This window comes from Coffea eugenioides, chromosome 9, assembly GCF_003713205.1.
Source record: "Coffea eugenioides isolate CCC68of chromosome 9, Ceug_1.0, whole genome shotgun sequence".
Lineage (NCBI taxonomy): Eukaryota > Viridiplantae > Streptophyta > Magnoliopsida > Gentianales > Rubiaceae > Coffea > Coffea eugenioides.
The window spans coordinates 588,979-613,344 of NC_040043.1; the positions used below are offsets into that span (position 1 = coordinate 588,979).

Sequence of the window (24,366 nt, forward strand, 5' to 3'; positions counted from 1 at the left end):
AAATAGTGCAATATCTCTTTATTTTGATAGCTTAACTAAAGCTAAAAAAAAAAATAATTGTAACTCCACAGGTTTAACATTTTCCCAGAACACCACCTTTTGATTTTTTTTTTTTTTGGGTAATAACAACAACTTCAGGCTTGGCTGTAAGAGGTCTCCAGGGTATCCTAGAATTCTTTCAATTTCTCAATGCTTGGTCCTTGGGTTGGCAAGTATAATGTATTCAATGGGATTGAAAAATTTCTGACCTAGTACTACTAGTAGGGTGGAGAGAATTTCTGAATAGACCCTATCTAATAGCAAACCAATAATAGCCTTCACTACTTTTATATTTATGTATTTCCAAAGTTCGATTTAATGAACTTAGATTGAACAATTACTATAGCAGACATGGCTTTACCCAAACGAATTTCATTCATGGAATTGCACTGTGTGGAATTTTCAGGGAATATTCTATCTAAAGTTCCTGTAGCAGCAGTGTGATGATATTTGGTCAAAAAGTAATTCTTTAGTATCCATATTTAGTCTTTAAATTTCCAATTTTTTTACCTTTCAAAGGACACACGGTCAGGTGATCACCTTGCCACTCTGTCTCTTAGCCCAACTTGTTAGGTGCTATGGTTAAGGTGATGTGGGCATATTGTACTTTTTGATCAACCAAAAAATATTTGTATATATTTTTCTTTCATACGTCATAAAAATTAGCCCATATCTTTCACCAAATAAAAAAAAACTAGCCGATGGAGGCAAATAAAGTTGGTTGAGCCAAGGTTTGATGTGGGCTTATCATCTTTTATAACCAACAGTTAACGGTTAAGATTTGCTTTAAAAAAAATATGTAAGGTTCAAATCACTATAGGTACATCATTTTTAATTTCATGTGTAGGATTCACAAAAATTTATTTCATAGTTACTTTCTTTTTAAAGTGAGTAACATCTTATAAAATTAGACAAAAACCGGCACGTATGGAAGAAAAGTATGAAGACAGATTTGTCATTTATGGGCTGCAAAGATAACTTGTTTCTTCTTGAAACTGATGCAGCAAACTCTAATTAATCACTAGGGAAGAAAAGTAGGAAAGTGGTGTGACATATTTCTTGAAAGAAATTAGCTTATCAAATATGAATGCCAGCGAAACTGGCTAGTATGTTCAGTTCTAACTAAGGTTCTGCAACTAATCATAGTATTTTATTTTTCTGAAAAACACTTATCTGTCTTAACTGTGAGGACCCGTCCAACATCAAAAAGAAAGCAAAGGATTGGATTGATACATGGCTCTAGACCCATGGGTTATTTAGCAATTTGGTTTAATTGTTTTGAACCCGTGATTTCAGTTTGAATGCTCGTGGATCCAATACAAATGGCATCAAAACAGATTTTGCATAGTTTTTGCGTGGGTTGAGTCTAGGCCAATATATTATTATTTCTAGGTTCATGGACTACTTAATAACTTGAGTTAATCATTTTGAATCCATAGTTTTAGCTCAAAAGTTCTTTGGCCAGGATTTAAATTAATCATTTTAAATTTGTGATTTCAACTCAAAAGTTCCTTGGGTTAGCTCTTGAGCCTAGGGCGTTACAGTACCTAAAGCTTACTATTTTTTAGGCCTAGCATGATTTTTCTCACTAAATTCCTGATACATAGTGTTGACTTTAGATATGCCTAACTTTTGTATATTGACAGTTAATTTTTCAATGGGAAACACCATTAAAAAAAATTATTTCCAAACGTTTCTAAGGAAACATAAGAGGGTGAAACGTTTCTTTCTTTTTTTTCCCTCCTAAGGAAGTTAGGAGTGTGTACATTTTAACAAAAGAATCAAGTCATTACAAATGATAGGCAACTTCCTAATTTTGGATCAAGAACCTCGCAAGTTGATTTCTATTCAATTCAAATCGATTCTTTTAATTTTTGTAACTTTTGTTGTAAATTCATACAATTACAGTTTGAATGTAAATCCGAATTTGTCAATTCATACAAAAGTTGATAATTACATCAAACAATACAAACTACGCCAAATATAATAAGAATTACACGAACCAGTTTGAATTGGATTAGGGAAGTGACCTTGAATCTAGAGCTCAGAAAAAAAAAAGAAAATAAATCGGCATTTCCTATGTGTACTGATTTTGTTTCATACTTGCGGTTCCCATGCAGATTATCTCAATCCCTTCCATGCATATGATGAGGGCAATCTTTCCTGGCTGGTAATGTGCATAATGGTTGATTTAATGTGCTCGAATTTATTACTAAAATATGTATCATTGATTTTATGTTACCAGTTGCTTCAGTAGTAATGCAGAAGCAGTAAGTGCAGTACTCACTAGTTTCGAGGTAAAGCATAGAGATTTTGATACATTCCATAATGAGATTCTCCAACAGGCTGCGGCTGAGGCAGAGGCTGCAACTATGTCAATGATGAGACGGGCAATACCATATGCTTCTTCATTGGATGAAGCTAATCAAATAGTTCGTGGAAATTGGCTGAATGCAATTGAAGAACACCATCGGAAATATTCAGAAGACAATATTGTCAGAGAAATTCTTGATATCGGATGTTCAGTTGGTGTCAGCACAAGGTGCCTTGCTGATAAATTTCCCAATGCTAGAGTGACTGTAAGTATTCTAGCCAGTTTCTCCACTCCACAAGTGAGATGATCTAATATGCAATAGTAACCTACAAAATCAATGCAGCATCTACTTAAGTAACCTCTTCATGGTACCTATTTTATTTACTCAGTCTGTTACAAGAAATAAAGGTTGAAAAGTAGAGCAAGTCTCAAAATAAAGAGATCTGGCTAAAAGATTTTGCAATTGGACTTCAAACAGTACTTCAGGTGAAGTAAATCTACGCTCTGGTACACTTTCCAGTGCTCTAAAATCTTATTGCTGCATTTTCTGCAGGGCCTGGACCTGTCACCATATTTTCTTGCTGTTGCTCAATATAAAGAAAAGAAAAGCAGCCCAAGAATGAATCCTGTCTGTTGGGTCCATGCTAATGGTGAAAGTACAGGCTTGCCTTCCAAATCATTTGACATTCTTTCTGTTGCTTATCTGGTATGTCAAAAATTCCTGACAGAATGCAAGCATGTCATAGATTTTCTGTTGGAATGAGTACTAAATCATCATCAGAGAGTGATGTTGTTCTTCCTAAAACTGAACATTTTAGGAGAAAACTCTTTTATAACATGTTGTGGCTCTTTCTACTTTTAGAAGTTTGAGCTGTAATCCATGCAACCTTACAATGTCATGGATAAATTACCAATTGAAGAGTAGCATCTTCACTTGCTCAATTTTCACGCAAGAAGCATGTTGCATGATAATTGACAGAAACATTCTTTGGTGTATAAGCCTCCACAAGTTTTGCCTCGGCAGCTGCTGTAGCACTATTGCCCATGGTTGCACCTTTAGATTTTTCAAGTGCATGCCATGCTCTGTTTTCCGGTAACTCTTGAAATAATAATGCTATGATTCAGAGTCTCAATCATTTGAGCTGTTACAGTTCCATGAATGCCCTGAAAGAGCAATAAACAATATGGTGAGAGAAGCATTTCGACTGCTTCGACCTGGAGGAACTTTTGCAATCACAGACAACTCGGTAAATAATTCAACTCCTGAGGTTTTGAATTGTATATTTACCAAGGGATCATTTCAATCTGATAAACTCTTGTTTGCTTTTGGCAGCCAAAATCAAAGATTCTTCAGGCAAGTTTTCTTCTCCTATTCCTTTTCCCTGCCTACAGTTTGCGTGATGGGGCAAACTAATAGCTAGCACTACATGTTCAAAATTGCTGCACACGTTGCAATAGGAAACAACATTGTAATATATGCAATACAGATGTAATACAGAGCAAAATCTTGGATTCATATCACTTAGCAGCTCAAAGCCTTTATTATAGACCATGAAAGCATTAGTTCATAGATGTTTCCGTTCCCAACCACCTCCTGCTCTTCAAAAATTCTCAAGATGACTGGTATAATGTGGTTTTCCTAGCCAACCTGCTGAACTATATTCTCCCTGTACATGTTTCAGGAATTATCACCGGTGCTATTTATGCTAATGAAGAGTACTGAACCATTCCTGGATGAGTATTATTTGACAGATCTTGAAAGAGTAATGAGAGAAGCAGGCTTTATCAATGTAAATACAGTTCTCACGGATCCAAGGCACAGGACAGTGACTGCAACTGTGCCTTACTAGCATCACCCTCAATCTGGCTCATCATTAGCGTTACCAATTGGAGTTCACATCTACAGAGTTCATGTACTAAATGTTCACGTTGAGGAATCATTTTTTGGCAGCGTACTAAGTCAGCTTCTCAGCTGTGCTCGTAAGGAAATTTGTCTGTAAATTAATAGGCTATATAGGAATTTGAACTTTTGAAATCGTGTCAGAAGGAAGTGGATCCATTTCTTGTTACAAACAAGCACGAAAAGTCACCAAAATCACTGTCTTGGTTGAGTTGTGCTGAAAAGAGTTAGCATGGAGCAACTGTTGTTCCAATGCAGCCTCTGGTCCGTGAGAATCTAACCTTTTGATTCAGCTAATTTATGCTCTTCATTGCAAGTTGATAGCAGGAAGCTGTAAGGTGATTTTTGTACATTTTCACTCATCAACCGATTATACTTAGCTGCCAATGTTTTCTTGAACTTCTCCAGCTCTGAAGAAGCAGCAAATTCTCAACTGATCATATTGCCAATAGTCATTACAAGCAAAAAGACTGCTAAGCAAAATCTAGGCTCTGTATTTCTATTCAAGCTGAAACTATATGACACAGTCCAAACTATACAGTATACACCACATATGTTGATAGCAGGAACCTCTAATACCATGTTTGTGTTCGATAATTTTCATCTTGATCTACTGATTCATAACCTTTGAAGTACCAATTGAAGAGACATCATCTTTATTTTTTTTTTCCTTCGATACAAATAACAACATATAGTACTAGTAAGTTGCTTTGCTAGGTGAACAAATGGCTGAGTTATTGCAGAAGAGATGGCAAATATCCGGATATTCTCTACCAACTTTGGAATAATACCTTGACTTTCTTGTAAGTTAAAAGAGTGGTTGAGACTTCCAGGTTTCAATCTCAATTTTCTTCATATAAACACCCTCAAACTTCTTTCTATATTGATGACTATGCATGTATGATGGGAAAATTTCAACTCTTTGTTTTTTGAGTAAAAAAACACATAAATCTGAATTCTTTTCTTTTCTTTTTTCTTTCCCTGCATCTAATCTCACCTAAATTCAGATAATCATAAGGACTTTACTGGACCTCCTTTGCTGAGAAATCAAGCAAACCACCATACCAACTCATGAACAACAACTGGTTGACTTCCATAGTCAAAGATCCGACGGCTGAAAGCCTACAGAATGCTTCAAACATACGGTCCATGATAATCATAATCAAACCGAAGTATACTACTCGATCAGAATTAGATAGTCGCATCAACTCCGGTATCCTATTTCTAATAAAATTTTTAATATTAGTCACCCACCTTCTTGTTTTCCAAATTCCCAGCCTACCCCTATTCTAAAATTCATTTTCCCCGGACACATTTTGCCAATTCCAGATTGGAAGCGAAACAATCAAGAACGTCAGAGCAGTTAAATTACAGGGGTTAAAAAAAGAACGCACTTTTTGATTGCATTAATTTTTCATTCCCCTGAGAAATCCCTTTTTGAACAGCAATCACATCAATGGAGAAAGAAAAGAAAACAGATGAAAAAGAAGAAATTGAAGAAGCTATTGAGCTGATTCTCTTCCATGTCTCAGAATGCTACGTCTATTTGGTACTCCCTCTCTCTATTCGCCAGTCCCTTTTTTCCTTAATTTTTGCTGAAAAGAGTATAAAGTTTCCATTTTTGGGTTACTTACTGAAAAGGGTTTTGAAGAATTAGTGATTTTGTGCTGTTTGTAGTATAAAGTTATGAACTTGGTTGGTTCGATTACAGGTAACGAATTGGGGTCAATTTTTTTTTTTTTTAATCTGCTTGTTAGCATATTTTATGGGTTTAGCTTACATATATATATGTATACAAATTGTGGGTTTAGTCATTTTTTGTGTAAAAAAAATGCTTTTCTTCAACTGAGGTTAAGTTTTGTTTTTTTAGATTTGAATTGTTGAAATTACTTCAATGCAGGCGCCATTTATTTAGATTGTATCGTCGAATGGTGAATTTTTTGAGATTAATGCTTCGTCTTTCGGTGACTATTTTTGTGAATTGCTATGTAATGTATTTATCTGTGTTAGTTATTAATCAATCTAGTTCAATAATGCCCAGTTTTTTAGGTGCTGCTGTACTGTGGTTTGCAAAGTTGTGAAACTAAATGCTTGATGGGCAAAAGATTGATGTATTCATTTCCAGAAGTTATAACTGTAAGCAAATTTCAATGCCAAAATTGTTAACATATCATTTTCAAACATCTTCAAGTGGAGCTTGCAGTTTCAACTATCCTGCTTCAATAGAAAATTTACTGTACTAAAAAAAGTTCTCCAACTATGCAAAATTTATGTCTAGATTGTATGACTGATGACAAAGGGGAGAAGCCAATATTTGATTAATTGAAGAGAAGAAATTTCTGAACCATTTCTAAAATATTCATTCTTACAAATTGAGGTCGAGTCCAGAAATGAACTTGTATGAGCCAAATTGACAAGTTGAGAGCTGACGCTTGTGGAACAAAGTAAATTTTTGAACCTCAAAAAGTGATGGGTAAGATGCACAAGTCAACTCCATCAGCCACATCTTTGCTGGACAAGAAGTCCCGCCGAAAATGTTGTATCAAGATCCAAGAGGTCAGCTCAATTGAAAAATTCGCAGAGTTTAAAATTCATTTTATAAAAAAAATAAAAATAAAAAAAGAAAAGCTTGAAAACAAATGCCAAAACTTGGTGTAAACATATATTTGATCAATTTAACTATTTTTGGTTGCATTGTTTAACTTAATTAATTATACGAGTTAGTGAAATGTCGTCATTAGAACTTTTTCATGTCTAATCTATAAAAGTTTGCGTTTTTATTTGTTTTTTTTTTTTCAAAGAAACTACAATCCTCTTATACCGAGAAAGGAAAAGAGCATGTTTTGAGAGTCAATTAGGAGTCTCACAATTACCAGCCTAATACACTTAGACTTGTGATAATGCCACTGCAAAATATTCATGAAATAACACTTTTATCCTTTTAAAAATGATCAATTTTTGAGTGGCAAAAGCTATAGTTGTCATTGCACACGAGGTTTGCTGTAGAACTAAAATGTGTGCTCTGACGATTTCATTTGCCAATATCAATTGAAAATATCCCTTAATATAGGTTAGATTAGTGATTGACCCAACAAAAATTTTTTTTTTTTATTCAATAATGCACTGGCATTCTGAACGTCTGAATAAACAAGAAACATATCATTTCTGTTGTCTTCTGCGTATTTATTTGGAAGTAGGTGTTTTGAAGTTAATCTTGTCAAACTGATGACCTTATGTATTATATCATCCAAATGAATTAGTTGCATGCTATCCCCATGCACGTGGAAATTGGAATGCATCTCAAGCCTCTGAGCCTGTTTATACAGTGTTGATTTGCCAGTTGGTGAATCAAGTTGAATAATGTCAACTCAGATGGTTGGCAACTAATCAAATCCAAGTACATAGCAAAATATTTCTGCCTCAAGGTGTTCAAACTAGATTGGATTCATGGGGTTTATCCTGACCTTCTTGTTGTCATTTACTACAGGAGCTCTCCCAATATTCTTGCAAGAGAGGATAATTTTGATGAGAGAGACCTCAAGAGGATCTTACAGAATATCTTCATATGTTATAGCAAACACCCTAGTGTTTGTTGCCTTCCTTTTGCAACTATCTCCTCTTTACTACTCCACTTCACTGGCTAGTTGGACTCAGACACAAAATCGATGGATTCCTTTATTTCTGTCTGGTGGCTTGGATGGTTCTCTCAATGGCAAATTCTTTTGCAGCTGCTTTAGTGCTCTGGTACCGAATTTCATATCAGGAATGTCTTTGATTGCAGGCATCATGGGTGCATTCTTGTTTTCTCGGGGTAATTCATATCTAACAAAGAAATACCCAAGTATTGGCTCTTCATGCACTATTTGAGCTTGATGAAGTATCCTCTTGAACGTCGTCTACTAAACGAGTTTGGAGGATACAAAGGCCGAGGGAAATGTGTAGAAGGGTTGAAGTAGGATGTTTGATGTATGGTGATGCATTCTTGAGAAATCTAGGCATAGAAGAGTCACAAAAATAGAGTAACTTAGTTGTAATGGTGGCTTTCATCGTGGGCTACAGACTTCCCTGTTATCTGACTCTTTGGTATAGAGCTTGTAGGACCAGAAGTTAGAAGCAGCTAATGATACTCATTGCTGATAAATTTTCTAGGGATTGTTTGGACAAGTAGAAGCAACTAATGATACCAATTGCTGATAAATTTCCAGGGTGACCCTTTGTAAATGAAAAACATGAGGAGCAGAGAGTGTTGTTATGTCTTTAAATTAGAGAAAATACCCTTTGTATATGCACTTTTCTTGGTCAGCTCTCTTGGCGTTCCTGATGGTTTGTTGAGCCCGATTGCATTCAATTGGATTGAAGCAAACTCCTGGTCCTATATTCAACACTAGCTTCTTGTATGTGATAATATTTGCATGTGCTGAAGAGAAATTGGAACATCTATATTTTGTACTACCAGCCAATATGTTAGAATTTAGAGCTTACTTCTACTGAAACAAAATTTAGTGCTGCCAAAAAATAGTTTACTGAGATTTGTATTGAGAGTTGAAAAATGATTTTAGATTTCTCATTAAATAACTCTCTATTATTAATCAAAAGTGTAATTAATAAGTCTACACAGATTTTTCGCGACAAACCTCAAAACAATACTATTCAAATCTCTCCTAACAAATCTCAACATGACATTTAGAACTCAGACAAATTTGAACTAGTCAAAAGCAAAAAATGTGATACAACTCTAAGAAATAGACTAATTCAATTACTAATTTATTTTATTTTAGTGCTAAAATATCTGTAGAAAAGTCACATATCTCGATACAACAAATTCGGTCATTATGTAAACTTCTCTTGGATTTAAATGAATGAAGTCCTTGAATTATGCATCGTGTATTGTGTATATCATATTTGCAATATTCAATCAGTAGTTTCTTTATGAGCTCGTGCTGGTGGAGACCACAATTTGGACGTATGGTTAGGCATTTGCATAGACAACTGGAGCCCAGGTCTGGGCACACTTAATAATAATTATTGACCATTATGAGCATCTAGAGGTTGAAATTTCAATGTTCGGCAAAGTTTTCACAGCCTTTCTCGGGGAATCTTATACTCATCCCTTCTTTAACACATTTGCAAAGTTATCTCTGGCTGCAAAAAATATAGTTCAACTATTCAACTTCAACCAAAGCACTTCACCTTCATCTGTTAAAGAGTTTCCCTTGAAGATGGCTGAAGCTGCACTCAGTTGTGTTAGTGTGATCTTGAATAAGATACTTCCACTTGCTGCCGACGAGATCAGCCGGGCATGGGGTGTAAAAAAAGACCTTCAGAAGCTCTCCAAGAAAGTAGAGATGATGGAAGCTTTGATTTCTGATGCTAAATGCAAGCAATCAACAAGCAAAGCGGTGCAGCTCTGGCTCAAAAGGCTCCAGTCCATAGCACGTGATGCTGAGATCGTGTTGGATGACTTCGGATATGAAGTTCTGCGGCAGAAGGTTGAGAATCGGAAGTGCGACAAGGTACGCAACTTCTTTTCTTCCTCAAATCCTATTTCCTTTCGTCTAGAGATGGCTAACAAGATCAAGAATGTTAGCGCATCTCTAGAGGAAGCTTACAGAGAAGCAAATCAAATAGGGCTTCATCCAGTTCAGCTAACCATGGCATCTGCTGATCACAAAGAGGATCGGTTGACTGTTCCTTTTGCGGACGAGTCAGAAATGGTGGGAAGGGAAGTTGAGGTATCTCGAGTTGTAAGCATGTTAATTAGCTCAGACTATAAGAAGAAATTGCCTGTCATCTCAATAGTTGGGATGGGTGGCCAGGGTAAAACAACCCTTGCACAGCTGGTGCTAAAAAATGAGAATGTAACAAAGCATTTTGATAAAAAAATATGGGTTTGCGTCTCTGATGATTTCAAAGTTGAGAGGCTGCTGAATGAGATGCTTCAATCCCTCGGGGAAAAGAATGTTGAGACGACAAATAGGGAAGCATTGGTGACGAGGCTTCAAGAAAATCTGAATGGAAAAAGTTACTTGCTTGTGCTCGATGATAATTGGAATGACAATCGAGAGAAATGGGATGGCATGAGGAGCTGTTTGCTCGAAATAGGAGGTGCTCCAGGAAGCAAAATATTGGCCACCACACGTAGCGATGAGGTAGCCTCATCAATGCAAACATCTGGTTTGCATCATCTAGACATCCTCTCAGATGATCATAGCTGGATGTTGTTTGAAAAACTAGCTTTTGCAGACGGTGGTGCAAGAAAGACTCAAGATCTGGTGGACATTGGCAGAAGGATACTGAAAAGGTGCGGCGGCGTGCCATTAGCGATCAAAGTGATTGGGGGTTTGTTGTATTCCAAAAAGAATGCCTCGGAATGGTTGACGATCGAGAAGAGTGAAATATGGAACGAGTCGACCAATATTGCAAATGGAGTCATTTCTGTCCTGAAGCTGAGTTACGAGAATTTACCTTCATGGTCAGTGAAACAATGCTTTGCAAGTTGTTCCATTTTCCCGAAGGATGCTGAGATGGAAAAACAAAGCTTGATACAGATTTGGATGGCCCAGGGATTGATTAATGATGCCAAGGGAGGAGGAGGTCATTTGCAAATGGAGGATATAGGCAGTGAGTATTTCAACGTATTGCTTCGGAGTTCTTTGTTGCAAGCTGGTTATAAGAATTTCTTTAATGAAATCGTGTTCTGCCGGATGCACGACCTTGTGCATGATCTTTCACTGCAAGTGTCAAATAATCGTTTCTTCAATACAGAGGATGACATGGAAGTCAGTTATCATGATGAAGTTATGCATTTGACCATCATTGGGAGTCAAGGGAAGGTGTTAAAGAATATCGAAGGGATTCCTCCAAATTTGCAAACGCTTTATTATCTTGGGGGTGATGGTATTATGCTCAAAGATATCTTGGAAAGGTCTAGATACCTTTCTGTATTAAAAGTAGACGGCTGGCATGTTACTCATCTCCCGAATTCAGTGGGTAATATGAAACATTTAAGACATCTTGATATCAGGCGAACTGGGATCACCGCTCTGCCAGATTCGATCACAAAGCTCTACAATTTGATGACCTTGAAAGTACTTTACTTGGAAGAGATACCTAAGAAGTTCGGCAATTTAATTAACTTGAGGCATCTTGAGTTTTTGGAGATTCATTTGGACCGATGTTTATTCCCGGGAATTGGGCAGTTGGCTAATCTTCGGACGTTGCCCCACTTCGTGGTAAGCCAAGACAAGGGATGTCAACTTGAGGAGTTGGAACACTTGCGCAACCTCGGAGGCGAGTTAGAAATATTTGGACTCGAAAATGTAAGCAGCTTTGAATCAGCAGCAAAAGCAAAGTTGTCCAAAAAATCAAGCATTCAAGGTTTAAGACTTTCATGGAATGGCACGAAAGAAGATTGCGACGACAACAATATCAACAGTGTCATGAAAGGTCTCCAACCTCACCCAGACTTGAAAAGTTTAGCCATTAATGGTTTCGAAGGTTCAAGGTATCCGTCGTGGATGGTGGCAAAGGATCACTTGATGGTACTCCTTCGGAATCTGGTAGACATCGAGTTGAGAGGATTGGGTAAGTGTGAACAAGTACCACCACTAGGGGACTTGCCTTGTCTCGAGTCCTTAGAGATGGCCTCCTTACACAATGTGAAGCGCATTGGAGCTGAATTCTATGGTCTCCTTACACATCTCGATATTAATGCAAGGAGCAGCGCTTCTTGTAGCAGCAGTAGCAGAGAGGCGAAACCAATCACTCTGTTTCCTAAACTGTCGCGTTTTGTTTTGGAGGACATGGGAAGTCTAGGGGAGTGGTCAGATGCAATGGTTCCCTCGGATTCTTCTTCATCAATTAAGGTATTCCCTAATCTCCGGTACTTGAGAATCTGTAGGGTCCCCAAGTTGGCTGCTTTACCAGATATGGAGAACTTGACATCTCTTGTGCAGTTGAGCATACAGAGATGCGGAAGTTTGGCTTGCCTAAGTAATTTGAATAGCCTTACATCTCTCGAATCCTTATATTTAGATGACTGCCCTGCTCTTGAATCCTTATGCTTGAAGAGCTTGACATCTCTTGCGAAGTTAAAGATATGGGGATGCGGAAGTTTAGCTTGCCTAAGTAATTTGAATAGCCTTACATCTCTCGAATCCTTAATCTTAAGTGACTGCCCTGCTTTATTAGATGCTTCTCTAGATATGAAAAACCCCCAATCCCTAAGTGAATTAACCATCTTAGAATGTGATAAGATGAATCCTTCATTGAGTAATAATCTTGAGAAGTTCACATCGCTCGAGGAGTTGAGGATCCGTTCTCGTGACCCTGGTTGCTGGGCAAAGGGTCTACACCATCTAGCCAACCTCAGATCGTTGGTCCTCGGTGGCTTCTCTGATGACCTTGTTCATTTCCCGTGGCCAGACTCCATCATCAATGTTGCCAGCGATGATGCCAAGGATTCTACAATACAGCGTCTTATCTCTCTGGAGCGTCTTGAATTGTGTGGATGGCCAAAAATCACGTCTCTCCCAGACCAAATTCAGCATCTCTCTACCTTGAGGACGTTAGAGATATGGAAGTTTGAGGGGTTGGAAGTTCTTCCAGAGTGGATGGGTAGCCTTCGGAATCTTGGACAATTGGGGATTGTTGATTGCTCTAACCTCAGACAATTGCCCTCTGCAGAAGCAATACGACACCTCACCAATTTAAATTATCTATGGATCAACAGCTGTCCTCTTTTAGCAAAGAGATGCACCAATGGAAGTGGCGCAGAGTGGCCCAAGATTGCACATATTCCCCGAGTTGAGATCCATTGAACAAATGTTTGCGCCTTTTGGCTGTAACTGTAAGTAGTTAATATTTCCAATGTTCTGTTTTAATCTACGTATTCGGTTTGTTTAGAATTTTATTAGTACTTTTTTTTTCTTATATATAATCCCCGGAAGGAAAAAGGAAATAAAAAATGCTACTGCTTCCTTAAATTGCCATATCAATGTCAAATCCTTAAATAAAAAACGCTACTGAGTGCCCTGTTGTGTTGGAATGAGAGTCAGAGCATGCGTCCAATTATGAGTGACTGAGTCCACAAGCGGGAATCGACAATGGTGCAGCAGTGAGGAAAAGAGTTGCAAAGCGGTGAGCTGAGACCACATTCAAATGTTTGGGGGATTTTGATGAATCCTGTTCTGACTAACTATGTTGAACAACAGCATATAAAGGGATTGTTTGTTGACTCAATACCTCATCGTGTATATCTTTATTGCTGTTTACATGTTTCTCTCTATTGTAAAGTGAAACTTAATTAACATTAAGATTCAGTGCTTAGTCCTTGAGTTGGCAAGTATAATAATGTATTCAATAATTGAAAAATTTATGACACAGTACTAGTAGGGATATATATATTTCCAAAGTTCGATTTAATGAAGTCAGATTGAACAATTACCATAGCAGGCATGGTTTTACCCAAACAAATTTCATTCATGGAATTGCACTAGTGTGGAATTTTCAGGGAAAATAGCTACTCCTGTATTCTATCTGAAGTTCCTGTAGCTTTGTGATAATATTTGGTCAAAAAGTTATTCTTTAATATCCATATTTAGTCTTTAAATTTCCAATTTTTTTACCTTTCAAAGGACACACAATCTGGTGATCACCTTACCTTATAAGGTGCCATGGTTAAGGTGATGTGGGCATATTGTATTTTATGGTTAGAGGTGTCAAAATGGATGATTTGGGCGGGTTTGGGTTGGTTAAAATGATTAACGGGTATAAGTGAGTCAATTTATTTATACCAATTTAATTAGATAAGTATAAATGGGTAAGTCAAAAAAAAATTTGGGTAACCTAATTACCCATTTATAACGAATTTATTTTAACTTTTTGTAAACTCATTTAAATTCATTTTTGCAAACTAAGTTATCAATTTATACCATTCTTTGCACCTATCATTAGTTTTAAATATTTACTTATAATGTTCAATAAGTTTAATTACCAATTTTTTTCTATCCGTATTCTGTGTTGCAAAATTACATACTATTTAATAATTGAACAATAAGAGTATAAAAATTTGAACTAAGTATTATAAAATTTAACATAAAAACTTAATTCAAAAATTTTGAACCCCTAGCATTTTTTTCATGTGTAAATTTAAAATTTTATTTTAGAAAGGTATAAAAAGAGATTAAAACTTGTCAGTTGTGTTATTTTAATAAAAGTATTTATTAACTGCTTAAGTGCTTTTAAATATTTTATTTGAAGACATAGTTTAATAAGTAGTTATTGTATTGAATAATATGTACTTTTAAAAATTTTTAAAAGTGTTTATCTCTTTATTTGATTCATAATATAGGACAAAATGATTAAATTGGATGTTTTATTTTTTAAAATCACAAGAGCTATTCTAAAAGTATCAAATTTGAACTTTTATTAAAAGTGTTTTTAACATAAAAAACTCTACTCCTAATTTTAACCCCAAACGGACCTGAAGTATTGGGTATACTTGTTGAAATGGATTGTTTTTTTTATTAAGTCTTTTTTTTATTGCGTATTTGGTAGAAATATTTAACCGTAAAATGTCTTTTTGTTTGGGCACTTTTCGTAGCCAGTCATTTACATGTGGGTTAGAAACAATTATGGCCATAATTGCATTCATTTTGGTAATTGAAATTTTTTGGCTATACCTTTTTCACTTGCAACACCGAAAAAAATGAAAGATAAAAAAAAAGAAGTGCATGGTTTCTCACTTGGAGAAACACAGCAAGTACAATAGCAAACAGAGTAGCATTGACAATTACAAAGTATCATGAAATTTCCCTCAAAAGGAAAGGCAAAGGTAGAATACAGGCCAAAACAAATAAAGAGAAAATAAATCCATGTAACACTATTCATGCTTCCATAATTCTATCGTAGGCAAAGGGTTTGGCTGCGTTATGACTTTGCACCACCCAAAACAATTCAAAGCAAATTAGGAGTTCTGCAATATCAACCCTAATTGTCAAAGTTTCTTATCCTCGTTTTGCTTCCACTCCACACCAGAACGATTAAATTCTGACCGTAGGTCATGGTCAAAGCTACTACCATTAACTTCTCATCCAGGTAACGAAAAGATTTGAGTAGACTATAGTAGAAACTTGAGTGCAATTATGTTGGAAGGCTGATTGAATAAAATGTGTAGAGACAGGACACAAAATTCCGGACCAAATTTCTATGGCATGGCTAATTAACAGACTGTGAACTAATCTACATGTTAAATTCAATAGCCAACTAGTTTTGTACCCGTTCATTGAACGGCAATTGTCGAAAAATAATAAATTATTTAGTCAATTTTATAAAAATGTCGATATAAAATATAAATTTAATGTATAATCTATTATAACTTGTCTTAAGTATATTATTATGTGCGCATTGTGATATAAAGTATTCTTATAACATAAATTTGAACATCTAATTCAGTAAATAATAATTCAAAAATGAAAAAAATAACATTCAACAATACCATAACAATTCAAAAACTTAAAAATAAATAAAAAGTGCAGTAAATAGTATCAAATAATATTCTACTCTTCAGAAACCTGTTTTTGTTTTTCTTCTGTTTGAACATTCTCCTCGATTTGTCCGTGCAAATAAGCATTTATTGATTTTCCATTATCATTGCATGATAGCAAAGCAGGATAACTAAGTATAAAAAAAATAAATGATTTATAGCATTCAAAATTGTGTATAACAATACGTAAAGATTATAATTTAAGAAAGTAAAATAGTATATTAAATCTACCTTCTCATGTAAATCTTTTTATGACGATTCCTTTCCTCTGTGATTTTTGTTGAACTCTCTGATAAATGATTCATATGAAGTATATTGAAATGTTGTTGATTAGAATCATCTATTATACTAATTGGGGTTTGGGAAGAAGATGTTTCAGGTTGGTATTGGTTGTCGGTTCCACCAATCTGATAATGATTTATCAAAATTAAAGGCAAAAATATTATATGAGATATAATATGTGAAATATAAGAGAAATTTATTGCACATTACCTGTGAAAGCATGAAATGCGTTTCTCTCCCGAAATCACAGTGAAACCATCTAGTCACTGTAAATCTATTACTACCTTATTTCAGATTGTAATTGTTCAACTTGATTTGGAACACAAAAGGTTTCCACGTGATCTTATTTATAATTGATGACACGATTTCCTCTAGCAAACTTCAGGCTTCAGCCATAGGGGCCACAAAACTCAAATGACAGCATCCTTTTAGATGTCTCATTTGCTCGTAAATGCATCTTAAATAGGAATTTATATTTGACCGTACGGGTTTATAAGAATTTACAAACCCGTGCTTAAATAGGAATTTATATTTGACCGTACGGGTCAAATACATATAGTTAATTGGATTCAATTAACTTTTTCTTTTCCATAAATTTCGTGCTATGCACTATGTCTTCATAACGCACTTAATAATAAAATTTATTAAGAATCCTATTCTAACATCAGATATTGGCTTCTGTTATTAATGGTTCCTTTTTAAATTAGTTACTTTTCTACTTCTTGTAATGATAACAATTTTTATTTACTTCGGTTCCCTATGCAGTACACAAATTATTGGCATGAATTTGGAGATATATCTAATAGAGATATTTATGTCTCTTTTATGTATATCGCATTACTTTCCAGTTCCTTTTTTGGGTAGGGAATAAAATTCTTATAATATTGAGAATTCTTATAGGAAATAAGAATTGATATACATCCAAACAAAAAATGAGCAAGCCACGTAAGAAACTACTTGCCGTCTCGTTAAGCCACATAGGAAAGAGAAAACATGAAGGGATAAGAATGAAGATACGACATTATTATAATATATATATATATATATATATATATATATATATATATGATACTGGCAAAGACAAAAATCCTAAACCAACCAAGACTCTACAAGTATTTGGACTTCAAAATTTTTTAAAGTCAATAGTAACCAATCTAATCTGAATGGATAAGCCCTTCAGATTGTATTATAACATATCCATTCTCTACAATTATTATCTTTTTTTTGTTAGATACTCACAATTAATGATCTAGTAAAAAATGAAAAGCAACTGATAAACCAACAAATAGCTCGAGTTGTTAAAACCTTTATTCATCATTTTTTTTTCAATTCCTTCAAAGACACAAAATAGAATGGGAAACCCCACAAAAATGACAATCTGCATCTCAAAGAAAACATAAAATGAACTTGTGGGCGGAAGAGAAAGAAAGCAACTTGGTTGAGAGACTACCCATAAGTATTCCTATGCATATCATCAGATATGCAGAATGCTTTATGAAAATAAAATGAAAAGCAGATTATTCATCTTCAGCAGATTATGTTCCATGCAAAAAGAAATTGGGATATATAAATTGAAAAAGCATTCTGAAAAAAACGGCTACTTTGCAGATGCTTCATAGATAATGAAGAGGACCTAAATTGATAATACAGACAATGTGGTACTGGTGAAGTGTTTTAGTAGTTGAAATTGTGTGCATCTGAGAAATCCCTCATTGACGCTGCCAAAAAAGGAAAATCAAGTGAATTATAAATGGATTAAGTACAATAAGAGTGTTGGCCCGCTCGCAAGAGAGGGCTGGAATTTAACATGGGCATGGATATCCTCAAAGGGAAGAGTGTATTCAGAAATAATTCCACCACTCGATGGGCAGTAGTTCTAGAGTCATCTACTATCTTCACTTGTAATATAGGAAAAGTCAACTCCATTTGGATTACCTGTTTTTTGGAATGTTTTTGAAAAATTTTACTGTAGTAGAATTTTTAGAATATATTTTGAAATATTTTTAGAAAATATTTTGGAATATTTAAGAGTAGTAAAGTTTTTAATATATATTTTGAGATATTTTTTAAACATTAAAAAAATTTAGACTACATTTTAGAGTAACTTTTAAAAAATTTTATAGTATTTAAAAAACTAATTTTTGAAAAATTGAAGGATCCAAACAGATTTATACAACTAATTAAATTAAATTTAGTGTCAAAGTCACTACTATTAGTTCAAAAAACAAGTCATAGCATTAAATGGAGCTAAACAATGGAGAATTGAGTAGTAGTGGCATCAGTACATAGTGAACAATAATAGTAAGAGCAGGAGGAGGAGGTAACTCACAGAGAGTTGACTATCGAGGTGGAGTTGGTATTGCTGAGAAACCGATTCCAATATCTCAATCTAGTATAGCAGCGGTGCTGGTGTTGTCTTTTTGTTTGTTGGGGGGGCGGTGGCGGCGTTGTCCGGCTTGTTTTTCATTTTATCTTTTCCTGTCAATAACCAGATTTTGGTTTAAGGGAAGACCAAAAATGCAAAAATCAAACACGTCTCCAGACCAAAAGCACCAGGAAAACTATTAATAGTAGAGAATCCAAAAAGGGAAAAAGGAAAATTGGACAGACCAAGAAGTTCAATATAGAAAAGCCGGCCAACAGATAAAACACTTCTAAGAGGAAATTAAATTAAACAAGAAGAAATGCAAAATTAATCAGGATTGTAGAACTGATAAGAAAAAACACATCAACCTCTATAGACAAATCCCAAAAGAAATTCGATATGCATTTAATGTACAACTTTTGAGATTAATGATTAACGAAATCTGCGTGGTTGATAAAAACTCAGTCACAAATTGGAGATCTTTTGCTAATCTTGAATGGAAAGTTTGACTAAATCACACAATCCTGGAATTCTTTTATCATGTTTATAAAGTTACATGCTGCTTGAACTTATTAAACAAAAATTAAGCTAATTTAACTAGAGGACGTTCCATAATTGCACTTGTAACCATCAACTTTTGCCCGAAATACAACTCTATCAACTTTTGCCCGGAATACAAGTTCAGCAACTTCAAAATGCAACTAAAAATGATGCAAGGAAAACCTCAAATCTTCAACAAAAGAAAGGCGGTGGGGGAATTTGCAAAAACATATACTGATCTGTAATCGTAACCGAAAGAGCCAAAAAAAAAGAATTTAAGAAATTCAAAAGCACATTATATGATCATACCTTGAAGACTTTCACTGGATTGGTCAGTGCTGTAGCAATGGCAACAGAAGATCCTCAGTCAATGATGTGTTGTAAAATATATAGTATTTCAAAAATATTCTTTGTCCCACATCGAAAAATGAGAAGTATTGCTTTTCTGTCCCACATTGAGAAGTGAGAAGAGTTGCAGTCTTTGTCCCATATCGGAAGTGAGAAGGGTTGCACCTCATTCTGAAATCTATAAATAGGATCCATTCCCTCCTCAGAAAATCACCCCAGTAGCTTCAGTTGATATCTTTCTGATAGCTGCTCTATCTCTCTCTCTCTGTCTCTCTTTTATTTCTGTCAGTTGATAGTTTCCTGACAATTCTGTTCTCATCTTCTCTCTCTATATCTGCTGGTTTTAATTTGCTAGTTCTGGTCCTTCTAGTTTGCAACAAGAAGCAAGCTTGTCTTTCTTATTCGCATCAAATAGAAGAAGGCTTGTTTAGTCCTGGGGAGACATTTCAATTTCATGAAATAGTTTCTTAGGACAGTGCTACGCAAGACTCAAGCAGATAGTGTTAACATTGTTGTGGCCATTTCGACAACAATCTAAGAAACTATGGCCTCCGACAATGTTAACATCACACAACCTTCATCCGCAGCAGCAGCAGTCGACATTCATGAAGTAGCCTATGCACTGACAGAAACACAACCATCGGCAACTACAGATGTCAAGACGCAAGAATCCTGGCAATATGCCAATAAGATATGTCGGCATACTATTTTACAAACACTCTTAAATGAATTATTTGACATATATTGTAGCTATATGCAAGCCAATAAGTCCCAGTATAATAGACCAAAAAATCTCAACTACAAGCCTAATATTCCTAACTTTAAGAAAAAGAAAGGCAATTGCCATTATTGTAGAAAAGCAGGACATTATGCTGCCCAATATAGATACAATAAAGGTGGCAAAGCAAATGCTAATCCTCCTAAGGTTAATTTAACCAAAGGAGATGAAATAATTACTGCGGTCATCTCTCAAGTGAACATTGCAGGTAATGTTAAAGAATGGGTGGTAGACTCTGGGGCTATTCGGCACATATGTGCAAATCGAGAAGCGTTTTCCTCCTATACTTCAATAGGGGATGATGAAGAAGTAGTCTACCTTGCAGATTCACGAACTGCTAAAGTTCTGGGTAAGGGCAAAGTACTCTTGAAACTCACTTCAGGAAAAACTTTGGCTCTTAATGATGTGCTGCATGTTCCAAATATTCGGGCAAATCTTGTTTCTATGGCTTTGCTTGAAAAAGTTGGGGTGAAAGTGTCATTCGAATCTGATAAGATTGTAATGATAAGAAATAATGTGTTTGTAGGGAAAGGCTATTGTAACCAGGGACGTTTTGTACTTAACATTTTCAATGTGATCAATGAGAATGCTTCTTCTTCTGCTTATATTGTTGATTCAATTTCTTTATGGCATGCAAGATTAGAACATGTTAATATGAGTTATATAAAGAAAATGCAATCTTGTGGTCTAATTTCTGGTATTAATGAAAAAATGGACAAATGTGAGATATGTGCAGAAACTAAAATGACAAAGAAGACTTGTATAACTGTTCAAAGAGAAACTGAACTATCAAATTTAATTAATACAGATTTAGGTGATTTAAAACAAACTATGACTAGAGGAGGCAAAAGATATTATGTTACTTTTATAGATGACTACTCTAGATATACTAAACTTTATTTATTTAGAAATAAAGATGATACTCATAATGCCTTTTTATCTTATAAGTTTGAGGTTGAAAATCAACTTAATAAGAAGATAAAAAGAATTAGGTCTGATAGATGAGGCGAATATTTAGCCTTAGATAAATTTTGTAAACATGAAGGCATAATACACGAAATAACACCTCTTTATTCACCCGAATCTAATGGAGTAGCTGAAAGGAAAAATAGAACACTAAAAGAAATTATGAATTCTATGTTAGTTAGTTCTTATACTCCTGATAATTTATGGGGAGAAACTATCTTATCTGCATGTCACTTACAAAATAGGATATCTCATAAGAAAACTGGCAAAACCCCTTATGAGTTATGAAAAAATTATAAACCTAATTTGAAATATTTGAAAGTATGGGGGTGTCTTGCTAAAATATTGTTGCCTGAACCTAAGAAAAGAAAATTAGGTTCTAAAACTTCTAATTGTATGTTTATTGGATATGCTGAATATAGTGCTGCATATAGAAGTGATGTGCTGGATTGTAATACAATTATTGAGACAAAGAATGCTGAATTTTTTGAACATATTTTTCCACTGTCTAGTAAAATTTCTCATGCACCTGTTGAAATAAATGAGGAAATTATTCCAATTGAGGAATTAAGAAGGAGCAAAAGGCCAAGAAAAGAATTCTCATATGGAAATGATTTCCAAACTTTTCTTATTGATAATGATCCTTTAACATACTCCAATGCTATTTCTTCTCCTGATTGTAAATTTTGAAAAGAAGTAATTAAATCTGAAATTGATTCTACCTTGACAAATAAAACTTGAATTTTGGTAGACTTACCTCCTGATGCAAAACCTATTGGTTGCAAATGAATTTTTAAAAGAAAATATAACTCTAATGGCTCTATAGAAAAGTACAAAGCTCGTTTAGTAGCAAAAGAATTTTCTCAAAAATAAAATATTGACTATTTTGATACATTTGTACCAGTAACTAAAATTGCGTCTATTCGAGTTTTATTTGCTTTAGCTTCTATCCATAAACTTGTTATTCATCAAATGGATGTCAAAACAGCTTTTTTAAATGGTGATTTGGAAGAAGAAATTTATATGTTTCAATGTGAGACCCCGAAAATTTTCTTATTTCTAGACATTTATTTTAGGCTTTTAGGCTTAGTTTTAGTGTTTTCTTTAATATGTGAATATTCTGAGGGATTTTATGAGGAAATATGAATTTTACATCATTTTCTGGATATAGGTAATTTTCTGTGTTTTTAGGGGTGTGTAGTGGTTGTGGGACCCACTAGGGCGATCGGTGCCGTAAAAATGTAGTTGGGGAAAATTTATATACGGAGACTTTATTACATTGTGTTATGAGTTAATTAGAGATTAGCTAGTGTAATTAAGCATTACAAGACAAGGGAATGAGATAAACTTGAGGAGGCCACTTGTTGCAATTCTATTGGAGGTTAAAATTTTGACTAGTCTTGCACCTTTACTAAATTAAAATTTGACCAAAATTTCTCTTCATTTTTCATCCTCTTGGCCGGCCAACTAGAGAGAAAAGAAGAGAGGAACTTCTTCAATTTTCCTTCTTCTCTTGCCCAAACCTTGAAATCCAACCGTTTATTTCTTGAATTCCTCCATAAAACCTTCTTGCTAGGAGTGATCGAAGTGCTTGGTGGTTTTTGCTTGAAGGGAGAGACCTCCATCAACCTTGTATCTAGTATTTGTAAGGTAAGTGAGCAAGAAATTGTTTCTTTGTTGGTTATAAGATGAAATTGGTTGTTATTAGTGAATAAAGATGCCATTTTGTGGATTATTTCATGACTTATGGATGGGTTGTGGTAATTTTTCTATTTATTGAGGAATTTTCTGTTTTATATGAATTCTCATGATTAATAAGGTGTGATGGCTTCATATTGAATGATTTAGAGCCTATATGTGTTAGTGGTGGTTGATTGCGGAAAATTTCCGCATTTGTGAGAAATCCCGGTTTTAGGGTTTAGTGAAATTGGGGCTTTTCTAGATATGGCTTTCATACAAATAATTGATGTACACTTGAGCTTATTGTGACTCAAATAAGGTGTATGGACTAGTTTATGATACATAAGTATATCTGTATGAGTTGGATGTTGTTGGTTAGGTTGAAAATGTGAAGAAATTGTGGGGAAATGCCGCCCAATTGGTTAGAAATGTGAGTGCCCTTGATTTGAGAGGCATTTGTATGGAAATGGAAGAATGTTGAAGTGGTTCACGTTCCACACCTTTGTTACTCCGTTTTACTTTTGAGCATCTTGTACTAGTAAGTTAATGTCTATACGTTGATTCGTGATTGAGTCTCAACTATGTTCTCTTGCTTGTTTTAGGTCGTATCAGTGGTCCGGGGCCTATTTCTGACGCGAACGTGTGAATTACTTGATTGCTTGGTGAGTGTATCATTGAATGGTTGAATGTACTTGTTATGTGACTTGAATGACTTGAATAGGTCAAGAGTATACTTTATCGCTCTTGACCGCTTACTTGCATTATTGTTACTGTTGGACTATGAAATTCCATGTGTATATGGTTTGACATCTGCTAGGGCTATGCCCTATTATCACTGTGAAATCTGAGCCCCTTCCCTTAGGCCGTTATTCGAGTCGAGCCGGCGAGAGATTGGGCGAATCGATAACGAGCCTTTGGGTCACTGATAGTCGAGTGGAGTATTAACTCCTCAACCCCATGGTATACTCGAGTATTACCTTTTGTAACTGTGAGGTGTTCGGGCCCGGTAAGGGGGTGAATGGTGGAAGGAAATGGTGTAAAGAGGAGTCTATGGTTTTACTTCTCCCTAATAGTTGACGGAGTGTCAACGAGTACAATCAAGTATGGCAAGTGGAAAACGGCTCTTGAGGGCCGACCGTATCCTTTTATACATGTTTGGTTTAATAAAGGCACTCGTATGTGTGTTTGTTGGCTTGCATAATTTATTTGTGAATTTGGTACCTCACGAGCGTAAGCTCACCCCCCCCCCCCCCCGCGTTGTTTTGTTTTCCTTACAGGAGCACTGTTGGACCCAAGTTTTGAAAAATTGAGTTGAGCTAGTTAAGTAGCTAGTTTTGAGTAGCTCCTCGAACACTTGGAAACTTTGATGTATGTGAATTTAAGTACCTTTGAGTTGTACAATTGAACCTTTTCATGTATATATATCCATATCAAGTCTTGGATTAACTGTGTTATATGTTTAATGTGTTTTGAGTGAACACCGGTTTCGAACAAGGAAAGAAAAGTTTTGACGAAATTTACTGTTCATGAATCCGGCCAAGAATCCGGCCAATTTCTGGCCGGATACAAGGCCGGATATGCAGGGGGAAAAGAAAAAAATTTTGCATTT

At 35.2% G+C, this 24,366-nt stretch overlaps 2 protein-coding genes across 2 annotated transcripts; both read left to right on the forward strand.

Moving 5' to 3' along the window:
• Positions 1-390: 390 nt before the first annotated feature.
• Positions 391-4,203, forward strand: LOC113783172 (demethylmenaquinone methyltransferase-like). The gene is made up of 7 exons (XM_027329239.1): positions 391-477; positions 2,081-2,209; positions 2,385-2,618; positions 2,907-3,059; positions 3,505-3,600; positions 3,687-3,707; positions 4,036-4,203. Exons 1-7 carry the CDS (start codon positions 391-393, stop codon positions 4,201-4,203), a joined length of 888 nt encoding a protein of 295 aa, XP_027185040.1.
• Positions 4,204-9,939: 5,736 nt separating this feature from the next.
• On the forward strand, positions 9,940-13,205 carry LOC113782813 (disease resistance protein RGA2-like). Its single transcript, XM_027328738.1, has one exon. It carries the CDS (start codon positions 9,965-9,967, stop codon positions 13,070-13,072), a length of 3,108 nt encoding a protein of 1,035 aa, XP_027184539.1. The 5' UTR covers positions 9,940-9,964; the 3' UTR covers positions 13,073-13,205.
• The last annotated feature ends 11,161 nt before the right edge of the window (positions 13,206-24,366 follow it).

What these genes read in the sequence shown, in the direction of transcription:
- LOC113782813 (XM_027328738.1), top strand. Translation starts at nt 9,965, where the DNA reads ATGGTGGGAAGGGAAGTTGAGGTATCTCGAGTTGTAAGCATGTTAATT.
- LOC113783172 (XM_027329239.1), top strand. Translation starts at nt 391, where the DNA reads ATGGCTTTACCCAAACGAATTTCATTCATGGAATTGCACTGTGTGGAA. An exon ending in AGGGCAATCTTTCCTGGCTG is followed by an intron (nt 2,210 to 2,384) that starts GTAATGTGCATA and finishes ATTCTCCAACAG; the next exon opens with GCTGCGGCTGAGGCAGAGGC. An exon ending in TTCTTTCTGTTGCTTATCTG is followed by an intron (nt 3,060 to 3,504) that starts GTATGTCAAAAA and finishes GAGCTGTTACAG; the next exon opens with TTCCATGAATGCCCTGAAAG.